This window comes from Gekko japonicus, unplaced genomic scaffold (genome assembly GCF_001447785.1).
Source record: "Gekko japonicus isolate JY-2015 unplaced genomic scaffold, Gekko_japonicus_V1.1 scaffold2186, whole genome shotgun sequence".
Classification (NCBI taxonomy): Eukaryota; Metazoa; Chordata; class Lepidosauria; order Squamata; family Gekkonidae; genus Gekko; species Gekko japonicus.
Genome location: NW_015172071.1, coordinates 130,405 through 147,011, shown reverse-complemented (window position 1 = coordinate 147,011; position 16,607 = coordinate 130,405). Strand labels below are relative to the sequence as shown.

The following is a 16,607-nucleotide window of genomic DNA, read 5'->3' as shown; positions in this document are numbered from 1 at the left end:
TCCAGTGAGTGCTCCCTTCTCATTGGGTGGCCAAAGTATTTGAGCTTCAGTTTCATTATCTGGCCTTCCAGGGAACAGTCAGGGTTGGTTTCTTTGAGGATTGACTGATTTGATCTCCTTGCAGTCCAAGGGACTCTCAAGAGGCTTTCTTCTCCAGTGAGTGCTCCCTTCTCATTGGGTGGCCAAAGTATTTGAGCTTCAGTTTCATTATCTGGCCTTCCAGGGAACAGTCAGGGTTGGTTTCTTTGAGGATTGACTGATTTGATCTCCTTGCAGTCCAAGGGACTCTCAAGAGTCTTCTCCAGCACCATAGTTCAAAAGAATCTATTCTTCGGCTAGCTCACAGTTTTTTAGCCTCCAGTTCACACATTTTTGTCTCAGCTCAGAAAGGATGGCTCCAGAGCAAAGTAATTTATGCAGTAGCCAAATCACTCGCTCACTTTAATGCCAGGAGGTCACAAAGTACAATTTCTGCTCACAGGACTCCACGGCTTTTGGTAGCGACACCTCCCAGATCCCCTATTTGAGTGGAGGGCAGCTCAACCATTCTGCAGGACTGGATAAGTTGCACTGGCTGAAACCCTCCCCTCCCGACACAACTGGATGCGTCAGGAACTAAACAGGGGATTCTCAACACGAAAAGCATGTGCTCTGCCACTGAACCACGGCCTCTCCCCACGACTCAATTTTTTCCTGTTGGAAAATGTGCTTCGCACAGGTCTCCTTTCACCCTTTGCATTTAGTCATCCTGTATCTTTCTTTTAAAAGGAAAATTAACTAACATAATGGTCCCCAACGTGGCAGCTATTGGCACCGTGGCACCCGGCAACACCTTTTATGGTGCCCACGAAGCATTTTTAAGAAAGTGGGCATGGCCAAGTAGCCTGTTGCCCAAGAAGGCTTCTGATTGGGCATCGGAAGTTTGGCTGTGCTGAGTTTTAAACAGGCTGAGTTGGTAGCAGTTGCCACTACAGCACAAGGAGCCAGTTTGGTTTAGTGGACTCTAACTTGGGAGAACCGGGTTTGATTCCCCACTCCTCCGTACGAAGCTGCTGGTGTGACCTTGGGTCAGTTACAAGTTCTCTCAGAGCTGTTCTCTCATGGCTCTCTCAGCCCCACCTACCTCACAGGGTGTCTGTTGTGGGGAGGGGAAGGGAAAGGAGATTGTAAACCGCTCTGAGTGAAGGGCAGGGTATAAATCCAATCTCTTCTTCACTGTGTGACTGAAGGCAAGGTGCAGCGCGGGAGCCATTTTATAGTCCGCTATACCTCCTGCAGCAGCTATTTTGCGGCTGTGACCACCACACAGTATCAGAATTGCAAGGGGGCCCACAGGTTCAAAAAGGGTGGGGACCCCAGAACTAACACAACACTCCTTAGGACAGGCTGTGGCCTAAGTGTTGAGTCCTCAGTAACTGAAAGCTGCTGGTGTAGCAGAGGGACTTTCGACGGGCACAGGGTGTTATGCAGAGGGGAGGAAAGTTTGCAGAAGTAGAAATTCCCTCCTCAGATCACGTAAAACCACCCAACAGACAAATTCTGGCAGGTGAAGGAGAACTGCACCTGCTGAGCCTCCTGGGGTGGAGAGACTGCTAGTTAAGATCAAAGTCCGCTTAATCCAGCATTCTTAGCTAAAGTCTCTGCAACCAGGAGGCAGCCCTGCCGGCAGTCCACTCCTGGACTGAGGCCTACATTCTACTCACCTCTGCTATACTACATCCGGTCATGTTTGACATACACAGATGAGCATCTTCTTCCTCTGACTCCTGCCCCATTTATTAAATACTGCAACCTCATATATTAGTTTACTGGACTGCAAATTGCTTTATGGAGGTTATGTTTTCCGTTGCTTGCTGAAGCTAAATGAAACATGGGGGAAAGCAGAAGACTGTAAATAGTGTTGCATTGTTTTAAAATTCTGTATGGGCCTTCTCCGTAATGGCCCCAAACTTGTGGAATGGCCTGCTTGAGGGGGGGGGGCACGGAGGCTCCCGCTTTCCTGGCTTTCCACAAACTACGCAAAACTGAGTTATTCAAGAGGGCTTTCTACGCAGGCAACACGGTAGCGCTGTCCACAAGGCTCCACAAAACAGCCAAGTTCGAGTCCAATGGCACCCTTAAAACGAACAAAGTTTCATTCTGATTATAAGCTTTCACGTGCATGCACACTTCTTCAGATACTCAAAGACGTAGGTATCTGAAGTGTGCCTGCACATGAAAGCTGATGCCCAGAATCAAACACTGTTGGTCTTAAAGGTGCCATTGGACTCAAACTCTGTTCTGTCGCTTCAGACAACACGGCTACCCACCTGAACATAAGGCTTCACAAAGTTGCTTGGATAAATTACTGGGGACTGTGGTCTGTACTACTGTGGCTGCGGTCACACGGAGCATTAGCCACGCTACAGACACGGAAGATAGGCGGATTTTCCAGGCGCGATCACACTGCCACATCTGGGAAGCGTAGAGCTCCTGTGGCTCACCCGAGGCTTCCCGCTGAAGATGCGGGGTAAAAAACTAGTACCTCCGAGGTACTAGTTTCCGGAAACCGCGGGGCAAGGGCACGCGCCTGATCGCGTTTCCGGTGGCATCCGGCGCCCGCCCATGTCCCCTCGCAAAAAGACCCCCCCCAAGTCTCCATGGGATGCGCACAAGCACCCAACGGAGCATGCGCACACTTCAGTTTTTTAAAAAAACAACACAGCCTCGGTTGCCGCGCCCCCCCGCTTCTTTGCCTGTGGTGTGATCGGCACCTCCCCCCTAGCCATGGGACCTCAACCGGACATCTGATCTCGCAGTCGCGTGTTATTTTTTGCGCAGCCATGCGTTATTTTGCTCCAGGGCAAACAGCCACGCTCCCCCCCCCCCGCATTTTCCAGCCCGTGTGACCGGAGCCTGTGTATAGCTAGCTGTGGGCTGGATCCTATTGTGTAACTCTGCATCATTTAATGCGTCATGTTAACACCCCATGCTTCTGTTTCTTACACTTCCGGTTGGTTCTGCAACCCTAATCCTCTTTCTTTGTTTATTGAATGTCCCATCTGTCGATTGTATTGACTTGCTCTGTGGCTCCCTCTGAGTCCAAGGGAGGAAGGCGGACTGCAAATGATATCAAAAAGAGCAAAAGTCCAGGAGCATCTGAAAGACTAACAAAATTTGTGGCAGGATACGAGCTCTTCTCAGTCACGGCTCGTGTCTTCAAATCCGCAGAAGTAAGCCGTGACCAATGTTCCCTCTAAGTTGTGGAGTCTTGTGAGCAAAAATTCTGCTTTGTGAGCTCCTGGCATTAAAGCTGTGAGCGAGCAATTTGGCTACTGCATAAATCAGTTTGCTCTGGAGCCCTACTTCCTGAGCGAAGACCAAAAAAATGTGTGAGCCAGAGGCTAAAAAACTGAGCTAGCTCACACTAACTCAGCTTAGAGGGAACACTGGCAAGTGACTCATAAAAGCTCCTCCCCCACCACAAATTTTGTTCGTCTTTCAGATGCTCCTGGACTTTTGCTCTTTTCTACAGCTACAGACAGAAGAAGAGGAGGAGATTGGATTTATACTCCACCCTTCGCAACCCAAAGGAGTCTCAGAACAGTTTACAAACTCCTTTCCCTCCCCCTCCCCACAACAGACACCCTGTGAGGTAGGTGGGGCTGAGAGAGCTCTGACAGAAACTGCTCTTTTTCAAAAACAGCTCTGCCAGAACTATGGCTTTCCCAAGGTCATCCAGCAGCTGCGAGTGGAGGAGTGGGGAATCAAACCCGGTTCCCCCAGATTAGAGTCCGCGCACTTCACCACTATACCAAACCACGGCTGCCCATCTCGATCTGTAAATAACATTAACATCCATCCACCCATCACAAGCACTTAACATGGGCACCTAAGCTTAACCTCGGTACTTAAAAAAATAATAATTCTGCATAGCACCAACTTCAGTCAACGCTGTAGGAAATTCAAAGGAGCTTGTGCAAGATCTGGAAAAGAGGAAGGCAAAGTTCAGGTAATGCCGCGCAAACTTTGAATGACAAGCAAACTTTGAATTACAACCGTCATCCTTTCCAGAATAACGCCTACTCGGTTTCAGTTTCCTACAGCCTCTGCTGAAGGCTCCCGCAGGTTCCCTGGAGAGGCAGCATGGAAGTGCTCTAAACTAATAAAAACTCCTTCTAAAGGCGTAACATTTGCACTGGTAAAAACCCCCATTGAGCGCCCACTCTTTTTCTTTCAAATGACAAAATAGCACTGGGAGAGCAAAGGAGCACGACTTTTGGCAAGTTCCGCCCAGGCCCCCCCAATGCCGTATAAGCCCCCGATCTGGACGCATCCCCAGCCACAAATTTGGTCAGTCTTTAAGGTGCTCCTGAGCTCTTGCAGTGACTCACGAAAGCTCATCCCCTGCTACAAATTTTCTTAAGTGTTTAAGGTGCTCCTGGACTCCTCTTGTTCTCTTCTACGGAGATGTACAAATATCAACATTCACTGCCCATTTGCTCGGTCCTAGAATCATAGAGCCGGAAGGGAACTCCAGGGTCATCTAGTCCAACTCCCTGCACAACGCAGGAAATTCACAACTACCTTCCCCCCCACACACCCCAGTGACTGCAGTTGGTCCTAATAAGAAGGTCTAACTAGTTTGCTCGGCCCTGACAAGACTGTCTTACCAGGTTTCCCTCTAAGCTGAGTTAGTGTGAGCTAGCTCACAGTTTTCTAGCCTCGGGCTCACACATTTTTGTCTTCGCTCAGGAAGGATGGCTCCAGAGCAGTGTTCCCTCTAAGCGGAGTTAGTGTGAGCTAGCTCACAGTTTTCTAGCCTGCGGCTCACACATTTTTGTCTTCGCTCAGGAAGGAGGGCTCCAGAGCAGTGTTCCCTCTAAGCTGAGTTAGTGTGAGCTAGCTCACAGTTTTCTAGCCTGCGGCTCACACATTTTTGTCTTCGCTCAGGAAGGATGGCTCCAGAGCAGTGTTCCCTCTAAGCAGAGTTAGTGTAAGCTGGCTCACAGGGTGTTGTTGTTTTTTTAAACTTTATATTTTATTCAATTTTTCCCCAAAAGTACGACAAATATAAAAACAACAACAACCATACAAGCTATTAAGGTCGTGGACAGCATTTCTAAAAGGATGCAATAACGCCTGCAACAACGAGCCGATGTATAACTATTTGCAAACCATTTAACAAAACGCAAACATCTGCCACCTCAGAGTCTTTTAGCCTCCGGTTTGTCTCACATAGGAGCTGCAGTGGCTCAAGTGGTTAAGACGCTGAACTGCAGGCTGTGGAAGGTCGGTAGTTCAGCAGTTCGAGACCCGAGTGTGCCGCATGACGGAGTGAGCTCCCGTCTCTAGTTCCAGCTCCTGCCAACCTAGCAGTTCGAAAGCAAGAAATTGCAAGTAGATAAATAGGTACCACTTCGGTGGGAAGGGAACAGCGTTCCGTGCGCCTTGGTGTTTAGTCATGCCGGCCACATGACCACGGAAACGTCTTCGGACAGCGCTGGCTCTTCGGCTTTGAAACGGAGAGGAGCACCGGAGCCCTAGAGTCGGATTCGACTGGCTTTCGAGCAAGGGGACCTTTACCTTGTCTCACATTGTCGCCTTCGCTCCGGAAGGAGGGCTCCAGAGCCAGCTCATTCAGCGGCCAAAAGCCTCGCTCACAACTGTCCATGCCAGGCGCTCACGGAGCAGGACTCTTGCTCACGGCTGAGACGGAGCACCGCTCTGGACAACCCCGCGCGGCCCCGCCGAGGAGCTCCGAGGCAGCCTTTGCAGCACCACCCCGCGTGGAGGAAGCGAGGCTGGCGGGCAGGCGCGCCCGCCCGGAGCCCGGCGTCAAGGGCGACCTGGCCGCCCTCCCCTCTCCCTCCCGCCTTCCGGCTGACCCACCTTCTGCAGGGCGCGCACGTTCTCCTCGCCGAAGAGGCCGCTGACGCCCTGGTAGACGCCGTTGGCCGCCCGCCGGAGGCTGTTCTGCTTGTCGGCGCCGCCGCGGCTCCGCGCCGACCACGCGCCCGGCCCGGCCACCAGCAGCAGCAGGCCCAGCAGGAGCAGCAGGCCCGGCCGCGGCCCGTCGCCAGCGCCCCTGGCCATGGCTCCCCAGCGCCGTTGCTGGGGCAACCCGCGGCCTCCTCCTCCTCCTGCTCCCGGCGAGCCCTCCTCCTCCTCCTTCTCCTCCTCCTCCTCCTCGTGGGGGCGCCGGGGACGTTGTCGCCGCGCCTCTCGCCGCTGCCGCCCTAGAGCGCCCCCGCGGCCGCGCTTTGCCGGCTGGGCGGCCAGCGCCCCCTCATGGCCGCCGGCCTCTTCCCGCCTTCTCCCCGAGAGGCCGCCGCCGCTGGCCCCCTCTCCGCGCCCGGGCGCCTGCACTGCACGCTCGGTCGTGTGTACGCGGCGTTACGGCGTGTGTGTACAGTGTAGCGGACGCTTAGGAGGCCCGCGTGGACGCTGCGGCGAGCGTAGCGGCCTTCACTCGGATACGTGGTTTTGCCAACCTCCAGGTGGCACCTGGAGATCCTCCGTTGTTACCGTTAGGGGCAACAGAAGAGCCCTGCTGGATCAGACCAGTGAGGGTCCATCTAGTAAAGCATCCTGTCTCACACAGTGGCCTCAACCAGTTCCTCTGGAGGGCCAACAGCAGGACATGGAGGCCGAGGCCTTCAGAAGAGCATCAGAAGAGCCCTGCTGGATCAGACCATGAGTCCATCTAGTCCAGCGTCCTGTCTCACACAGTGGTCAGCCAGTTTCTCTGGAGGGCTAAAAACAAGGAATAGAGGACAAGGCCATTGTAAAAACATAAGAAGAGCCCTGCTGGATCAGACCATGAGTCCATCTAGTCCAGCGTCCTGTCTCACACAGTGGTCAGCCAGTTTCTCTGGAGGGCTAAAAACAAGGAATAGAGGACAAGGCCATTGTAAAAACATAAGAAGAGCCCTGCTGGATCAGACCATGAGTCCATCTAGTCCAGCGTCCTGTCTCACACAGTGGTCAGCCAGTTTCTCTGGAGGGCTAAAAACAAGGAATAGAGGACAAGGCCATTGTAAAAACATAAGAAGAGCCCTGCTGGATCAGACCATGAGTCCATCTAGTCCAGCAGACGCCGTTGGCCGCCCGCCGGAGGCTGTTCTGCTTGTCGGCGCCGCCGCGGCTCCGCGCCGACCACGCGCCCGGCCCGGCCACCAGCAGCAGCAGGCCCAGCAGGAGCAGCAGGCCCGGCCGCGGCCCGTCGCCAGCGCCCCTGGCCATGGCTCCCCAGCGCCGTTGCTGGGGCAACCCGCGGCCTCCTCCTCCTCCTGCTCCCGGCGAGCCCTCCTCCTCCTCCTTCTCCTCCTCCTCCTCCTCGTGGGGGCGCCGGGGACGTTGTCGCCGCGCCTCTCGCCGCTGCCGCCCTAGAGCGCCCCCGCGGCCGCGCTTTGCCGGCTGGGCGGCCAGCGCCCCCTCATGGCCGCCGGCCTCTTCCCGCCTTCTCCCCGAGAGGCCGCCGCCGCTGGCCCCCTCTCCGCGCCCGGGCGCCTGCACTGCACGCTCGGTCGTGTGTACGCGGCGTTACGGCGTGTGTGTACAGTGTAGCGGACGCTTAGGAGGCCCGCGTGGACGCTGCGGCGAGCGTAGCGGCCTTCACTCGGATACGTGGTTTTGCCAACCTCCAGGTGGCACCTGGAGATCCTCCGTTGTTACCGTTAGGGGCAACAGAAGAGCCCTGCTGGATCAGACCATGAGTCCATCTAGTCCAGCGTCCTGTCTCACACAGTGGTCAGCCAGTTTCTCTGGAGGGCTAAAAACAAGGAATAGAGGACAAGGCCATTGTAAAAACATAAGAAGAGCCCTGCTGGATCAGACCATGAGTCCATCTAGTCCAGCGTCCTGTCTCACACAGTGGTCAGCCAGTTTCTCTGGAGGGCTAAAAACAAGGAATAGAGGACAAGGCCATTGTAAAAACATAAGAAGAGCCCTGCTGGATCAGACCAGGAGTCCATCTAGTCCAGCGTCCTGTCTCACACAGTGGTCAGCCAGTTTCTCTGGAGGGCTAAAAACAAGGAATAGAGGACAAGGCCATTGTAAAAACATAAGAAGAGCCCTGCTGGATCAGACCAGGAGTCCATCTAGTCCAGCGTCCTGTCTCACACAGTGGTCAGCCAGTTTCTCTGGAGGGCTAAAAACAAGGAATAGAGGACAAGGCCATTGTAAAAACATAAGAAGAGCCCTGCTGGATCAGACCAGGAGTCCATCTAGTCCAGCGTCCTGTCTCACACAGTGGTCAGCCAGTTTCTCTGGAGGGCTAAAAACAAGGAATAGAGGACAAGGCCATTGTAAAAACATAAGAAGAGCCCTGCTGGATCAGACCAGGAGTCCATCTAGTCCAGCGTCCTGTCTCACACAGTGGTCAGCCAGTTCCTCTGGAGGGCTAAAAACAAGGCATAGAGGCCAAGGCCATCGTAAGAACATCAGAAGAACCCTGCTGGATCAGACCAGTAGTCCATCTAGTCCAAACTCCAATCTCACATGGTAGCCAACCAGTTCCTCTGGAGATCCAACAACAGGGCAGAGAGGCTGTGGCCTTCACAAGAACATAAGAAGAGCCCTGCTGGATCAGACCAGTGCTTCATCTTAGTCCAGTATCCTGTCTCACACAGTGGCCAACCTGGAGGGCCAACCACAGGGCATAAAGGCCAAAGCCTTCATAAGAATATCAGAAGAGCCCTGCTGAATCAGATCAGTGGTCCATCTAGTCCAGCATCCTACCTCACATAGTGGCTGGCCAGTTCCTCTGGGGGGGCCAACAATGGGGCACAGAGGCTGAGGCCTTCATAAGAACATGAGAAGAGCCCTGCTGGATCAGACCAGTGGGTCACCTAGTCCAGCACCTCGTCTCACACAGTGGCCAACCAGTTCTTCTGGACAGCCCACAACAAAGCATAGAGGCTGAGACTTTCCCCTGATGTGGCCTCCTGGCTCTGGGATTCAAAGGGTGACTGCCCGCTCTGAACGTGAAGGTTCCCTTTAGTCACCATGGCTAGTAGCCACTGATAGACCTCTCCTCCATCAATCTATCTCATCCCCCTTGAAAACCGCTTCTTGATCTCCAGACAACCAAAATCAGTTCCCCTGGAGAAAACAGCTGCTTTGGGGGGTGGAGTCCATGGCATTAGACCTTGCTGAGGTCCCTCATCTCACCTGACTCTACCCACCCCAGGCTGTACCACCCAAAATCTCCAGGTATTTCCCTACCCGGAACTGGCAACCCTACATGTGAAACTGCCTTATGCTGAAGCAGACTTTCAGGTTGTCGCCTTCCAAGAGGAGGGGGTCTGGAGTTCTGCCAGAATTGGAATTGTCCTTCGGGCTACAGAGATCAGTTTGTCTGGAGAAAATGGCAGCTTTTGAAGACAAACACTGCCGTATATTTCCAGGTGTTCAGCCGTGTTGGTCTGAAGCAGTAGAACAAATCTCCAGTAGAACAAAGAGTCCAGTCAGGCACCTTTAAGACCAGCAAAGGTTTATTCAAGGTCGGAGCTTCCATGTGCATGCACACATGTTTCAGATACATTGGAAATGGAAGGTAGAGTTCAAACTTAGAGACAGAGGCTGTACAGCAAATCAACATGTAACGTGATGAAGATGTTTTAACCTATGCAACGACAAAACTACATAACAAGCTAAGGTTATAAGGTCAAGACTTGTTTTGATTTAATTAAGGGGGAAAGGTCAGTAAAGCAATAAATGTATTTATATATTTATTTATTTATTTATTTATTTAATTAATTGCATTTATATCCCGCCCTCCCCGCACGCGGGCTCAGGGTGGCTCACAGTACACTGGTGTAATACAACACCATGGTCAACACAATCAAGGCACACAGTGCGATAAAAACAAATAAAACATTTTAAAACAGTTAACTACATTGGGCAATGCCCAAGGATCCATTGCGACTATACGTACACACTCCCTATTGCACAGCATACTGAGTCTAAGAGGGGATGCTATGGCCCAGGTGATCAATGGCCAGTCAGCCTGACCCAGCGGTACTGCTTTGCCTCCGGGAGCTCGTTCCACCAGATAGGAGCCGCCACCGAAAACGACCTGGCCCTTGTGGCAGCAAGCCTGGCCTCTTTAGGGCCCGGGGTCACTAGGCGGTGTTGTGACCCTGACACTCTTTGGGGCCTATGTCAAAATAGGGGATAAATGTGTAAAGGTATCTTTTCTAATTGTGGGAAGTCATACGGTATATTATAGATTCTAGGTGAAATTCCTCTCCAAACTCCCCCCTCGACACCTACCCCAAATCTCCCAGAATTTCTCAGGCCAGAGCTGAGAACCCTATGAGACCGCTGGTCCATTAAGGTCTGTATTGTTTAGTCTCTAACAGCTGCTGTTCATGGTCTTGGGCAGACATTCGCCCTGTCAGAGAAGATAGGTTCATTTATTTAGAGATCCATACCCCACCTTCCTTCCCAGTAGTGACCTAAAGGGGTTTGCTCCATATTTATGTATTTTATTCATTTATGGCTCACCTTTCCCAATGAAGACTCAAGGCAGGTTACACAGTGTTAAATCTATCCAATCAACAGGATGGGACGTCCCCATAAGGAATACAAACCGGATTAGGACTGCAGAAATCTGAAGCCAAGTGGAAATTTGAAAACAGAGCTGAAACAAAGTGTAAGTATTAATGTGATAAGTTACATCGTAGGCTCGTACTTAGAGCAAGGGATTTTATCCTCGCAACAACCACCTTGTGATGTAGGCTGGGAGTAGGCTTGCCAACCTCCAGGTGGGGCCTGGAGACCTCCCAAAATTACAGCTAATCTCCAAAGGGCAGTTCCCCTGGAGAAAATGGCTGCTTTGGAGGGTGGATGCTATGGCATTATATCCCCTGCTGAAGTCCCTCTCTTCCCCAGGTACCACCCCCCAAATCTCTAGGAATTTCCCAACCCAGAGTTGGCAACCCTGGGTGAAGGAGTGTACAAGTGGGCCAAGATCATGCAAATAGATCAAGATGGGTAGCCATGTTCGTCTATCTGTAGCAGTACAAAAGAGTAAGAGTCCAGGAGTACCTTAAAGACTAACAAAATTTGTGGCCGGGGATAAGCTTCTACTGCTCACTTCTTCAGATACAGCTAGAATGTGAGTCTGTCTGTCCTACATATTGGAAAGTGGAGTGATTTCGAATGCCAAATGACATCAGCAGTAGCCGTTCTCTTACAAAGGAATTTCAAAGGGAGATTAGAAAGAGAGACTGCTGAATTCCAACTCAAGATAATGCATCCACCTGGACTGAATTGAGACCTAGGCTTTTTGTCTCATTACCAATGCTGATTTCTCCACACCTACTACAGGAGCTGTGGTGGCTCAAGTGGTTAAGACGCTGAACTGCAGGCTGTGGAAGGTCAGTAGTTCAGCAGTTCGAGACTCGAGTGTGCCGCATGACGGAGTGAGCTGCCGTCTCTAGTTCCAGCTCCTGCCAACCTAGCAGTTTGAAAGCAAGAAATTGCAAGTAGATAAATAGGGACCACTTTGGTGGGAAGGTAACAGCCTTGGTGTTTAGTCATGCTGGCCACATGACCACGGAAACGTCTTCGGACAGCGCTGGCTCTTCGGCTTTGAAACGGAGATGAGCACCGCAACCCTAGAGTCGGACTCAACTGGCTTTCGAGCAAGGGAACCTTTACCTTTACTACCTCTCTGCATATCGCCCCTAATCCAGTCACATCTACTATTGTCATTTGCCTGCTAATGTCATTAAAAAAAACCCGCCGTGATGAATGGCTAGCAATTCTATGAAATGATGTATCTTGAAATTATATCTATAAATCAAATTATTAACAACTCATTAAAATTTACAATTTTATAGTTTACACATCATGAATCTATTGACAATCTATGCAGAATTAGACAAATGTAGACTCATATTTCACAATGTGGAAAGAGCCAAACGTTACAGCTGAAAAACAGTTCCAACTGGATAAAGTCCTCCAAATAAATTAACAATTCCAAGTATCACAGTTATGTGATAGAAAACCATAAAAGACAAAAGAAGCTCTGATTGACAAGCATCCTGGTATCTGCTCGGTTTCAATAGCTGTCTTCTTCAAAGTTGAACCGGCTTCCAAGAGATCACAAGCCAAGGGAAAGGAGTTTGTAAGCAGGTCTGAGACTCCAAGTAAAGGGCGGGGTATAACTCTAATCTCTTCTTCTTCTTCTTCTTTTACGCCCATCCACCCACCCACGGGTTCTTGGCTTGTTTTTGTGATTTGTTTTAACACTGGTAAAGTCCACGGACATCTTCTTCTAAGGAGTCTCAGAGCAGCTTACAAACTCCTTTCCCTTCCCCCTTCCCACAACAGACACCCTGTGAGGCAGGTGGGGCTGGGAAAGCTCTGTCGAGAACTGCCCTTGAGAGAACAGCTCTGGATGAACTTGCAACTGACCCAAGGTCACACCAGCAGCTGCATGTGGAGGAGTGGGGAATCAAACCCATGTCTCCCAGGTTAGAGTCTGCGCTCCTAACGACTACACCAAAGTGGGTTTCAACAAAGTTTAATTCTGGGTATAAGCTTTCATGTGCGTGCACACTTTTCAGGGTTGCCAATTCCTGCAGATTTTAAGGTGGTGTCTGGGAAGGTGAAGTTGGGGGGGGGAGCTCTGTGGGGCTGTGATAACAGAGCCTGCCCCGAAAAGCTGCCCTTTCCTCTGAGAGTACTGATCTCTTTAGCCTGGAAGTCATTTGTAATTCTGGGAGAAATCCAGGCCCCACCTGGAGGTTGATAACCCTAGAGCCTCTGGGGCTAAACTAGGAACAGAACTTGCAAGACATTGTAAGTTCATAGATTTCGTTACATCAAGACCCTCCAAAGTTCAGAACAATACAACAGGATTTGTATAACTAAACGCAGAGGTGTGACAGAGAACAGAAACTTGCAGAGGATAATTTGAGTTCAGTTAAGTAACTGGTTCTTGCTTGGTACCCCTTCATGGGGAGCAAAGTCCAACTTTTCAGGTTTGCCAAATGGCAGAGTCTTCCAATGCAGTCCTCAGGTTTAAAGGGACAAACTGGAGAACATCAGAGAAACCAGGCTTCCGTCTTCAGTTGGCAAAATAAAGCCCTGCAATAACATTAGGACTCTAATAACACCACCAGCCATACTGAATTTACTCTCCTGTTTCCAATTAGCATTTCACATATATAAATTTCAGTTGGCTGTCTGTTTCAGTTTGGTGAAGTGGTTAGGAGTGTGGACTCTAATCTGGGAGAACTGGGTTTGACACATGCAGCTGCTGGCGTGACCTTGGGTCAGTCACAAGTTCTTTCAGAGCTGTTCTCTCATGGGCAGTTCTCGAGAGAGCTCTCTCAGCCCCACCTAGAAGAAGAAGAAGAGAAGAGATTGAATTTTTACCCCCCCTTCACTCGGAGTCTCAGAGCAGCTTACAAACTCCTTTCCCTTCCCCTCCCCACAACAGACACCCTGTGAGGTAGGTGGGGCTGAGAGAGCTCTTTCGGGAACTGCCCTTTCAAGGACAGCTCTGACAGAACTATGGCTTGCCCAAGGTCATCCAGCAGCTGCAGGTGGAGGAGTGGGGAATCAAACCCGGTTCTGTTGTGGGGCGAGAAAGGGAAAGGAGATTGTAAGCCGCTCTGAGATTTCTTAGGGTAGTGAAGGGTGGGCCCCAGGGCTGTTTTTGGGCAGGAACACACAGGAACGGAGTTCCGGCTGGCTCCCAAGTTGGCCACGCCCAGCAGGAACTCATTAGTATAATAGGCCTCACCTAACAGCAGGAACGCATTAGGATTGGCTACATTAGGGGCGTGTGGCCTAACATGCAAAGGAGGTCCTGCTACAAAAAAGCCCTGGGTTTTGACAACAAACAAGGTAAACAGAATAAGAAGCAAAAGGTGGGTGTGGCTGGATGAGCCCACTTCTGGTAACATGGGGGTGCGGCCTAATGTGCTAATGAGCTGTGCTGTCAGGGGTGTGGCCCAATATGCTAATGAGTTCCTGCTGTTGGGTGTGGCCTATTATGCTAATGAGTTCCTGCTGGGCTTTTTCTACAAAAAGAAAGAGCCCTGGCCGGGGCTATAAATCCAATCTCTTCTCAGACAGATTTTTTACCACGAAACATCAGTAAGATCTGTGTGTATTGCAGTGTGTGAGATAAAGAGAGACCTGCGTTCAAATCTCCACTCAGCTATGAAGTTCATTTGATAATCTAGGAACAGTAACTGTTTCTCAGTTTCACTTTATCTCACAGGGTAGTTGTGAGGATTGCTTCTGGATCGTGTCACTTTGGGTGACAGGCAGGGGTCACGTGACTGAATGCACTTTCGTATGGCAAACAGCCACTTCTAGAGTAGTACAGCCTCTTCTGGAAGTGGTACAGCCTAGCCACGGGCTTGCCACACCAATGAGGGCCAGGCCAGCCACTGCCTCTTTTGAGCTGATAATACACGAGACACGCCCAGCATCCTTTGGGAGTTTTCTTGTAGATGCTGCTGCCTCACAGTAAACCTGATGTGGGCTTTTGGGTTTTTTGTTTTGATTTGACGTGGTATGTGTTCCACTGAGGGCAAGAACTTTGCAAATGACTCCTGCCCCAGAATTAAGATCACAGGAAGACTTCCTCTTGACTGTCCCATCCATCAAAGAAGCCTATTTGGTGAGTACACGAAAAAGGGCCTTTTCGGTGGCAGTCCGGTGATTATGGAAGAAGCGCCCCTGGGAGGTACGTCTGGCCCCTCACTCTTGATCTTTAGCAGGCAGTTGGAGACGGTTTTATTCAGGACCACATTTGATTAAGTTACTGGGAGCACTAAGCTGTGATTTTTAAATTTTGGGGTTTTGCATTTTATTTTAGTGTATTTTATCTGTATTGTAAACCCGCCTTGAGCTCTGTAGATAAGAAGGGCAGCTAGTAAATGTTTTATAAACATAAGAGTGATACTTACAAATCAATAGTAGCTTCTGGTGATTGGATGTTAAACCTTCCAGGAGGCACTGGGGGTTCAAGTGTGTATTTTAGGAGGAGGAAGAGGAAGAAGAAGAAGAAGAAGAAGAAGAAGAAGAAGAGATTGGATTCATACCCTGCCCTTCGCTACCCAAAGGAGTCTCAGAGCGGCTTACAAACTCCTTTCCCTTCCCCTCCCCACATCCAACAGCAGGTCTCTTCCAATGGCAAGACGTATACAATACTTCTCTGGCCTGAAGTTTGTTGAGCTAGGAACAAAGGTTCAATTTGGCCTGAGCTCATCAGGGTTTGGGAGCTAATCCGGGTCAGGTATGGTCAGTATTTAGATGGGAGAGGAGGAGGAGATTGGATTTATACCCCGCCCTTCACTACCCAAAGGAGTCTCAGAGCGGCTTACAAACTCCTTTCCCTTCCCCTCCCCTCCCCACAACAGACACCCTGTGAGGTAGGTGAGGCTGAGAGAGCTCTGACAGAAACTGCTCTTTCAAGGACAGCTCTGACAGAACTATGGCTTGCCCAAGGTCATCCAGCAGGTGCAAGTGGAGGAGTGGGGACTCAAACCCGGTTCTCCCAGATTAGAGTCCGCGCACTTAACCACGACACCAAACAGATAGTCCTTTCCTTGTTTTTTTATTTATGTCATTTATAAGTTCCTCTTTCTCACTTGGACGCAAGGTGGATTACGCCGAGTGAGTCGATACAATTGACATGGGGGGGTATTTAATAAACTGTGCAATAGGATTAGAATTGCACAACCAATCAGAAATCTAAAAACAGAACTGGGGCAATGGCTAAGTCTTAAATGATGCAAAAATTACATCATAGGATCCCAGTTTCAGTAAGCTGAACTCCGTGGTATAGAGAAATTTCGAGTCCAGTGGCACCTTTAAGACGAACAAAGGTTTATTCAAGGTATGAGCTTCTGTGTGCATGCACACTTTTTCAGATACATTGGAATGGCAGGCTCAAACTTATAGCCAGAGAACGAACAGCAAATTAACATGTAACATGACGATGTTCATGATATGTACCACAATAAGCCGCATGGAACACAGCTGACCAACTGGATCTATCCATAGTATAGACCACAGTCCCTAATAATTTATCTAAGTAACTTTGTGAATCATTGAGTACAGTGCAGCGTGCAGCTTGAGGGGGTTATCATTCTCGTTTTAATATAACATTGCTACAGAAGCCAAGTCTGATGACTTTCTTTCCTTCTGCTGTTGGCCTGTTTTGAAACACAGGGTCTCCTAGGTCCAGAGGAAAATCTGTCCACGCTCCCTGGTGCTGTATTTCGCTCCCTTTTGCAATCAGTCGCTCCTCCTGGGGTGTGGCTGTCCCACTGGTACCCTGCGTGACTGTGTTGAAACCCGTCCAATTGATGTCGACCGTGTCCACAACCGGAGGCTGATAGAAGTGCAAACACCTTGTTGGGAATGGGATAAGGGAACCCTCTGACATCCGGTTGTCTTGACCTGCAAATAAATATATACTCGCCTTTGCCTCTGCATGAACACCGAGGTGCCTCCTCTGATTGGTCACACCCCTCTCCAGCTCTCCAGCTTATTGGCCTTCCCAGGGTGAGCTCCTTAAACGCGTCTCGGGCAATTGGCCAGGCCGTCTGTCGGCTTCTCCTCGGCTCGTTCGATGTCGCACACTACAG

At 50.4% G+C, this 16,607-nt stretch overlaps 1 protein-coding gene across 1 annotated transcript in view; it reads right to left on the bottom strand.

Annotated features, from left to right (window-relative positions):
• The window catches only part of BRI3BP (BRI3 binding protein), an 11,758-nt gene extending 5,679 nt beyond the window's left edge, over window positions 1-6,079 (bottom strand). The window contains exon 1 of the mRNA XM_015420855.1: window positions 5,872-6,079. Within this exon, the coding sequence (XP_015276341.1) occupies window positions 5,872-6,075 (204 nt within the window). The 5' untranslated portion in view covers window positions 6,076-6,079. The remainder of the gene's footprint in view (window positions 1-5,871) is intronic.
• Window positions 6,080-16,607: the final 10,528 nt, after the last annotated feature.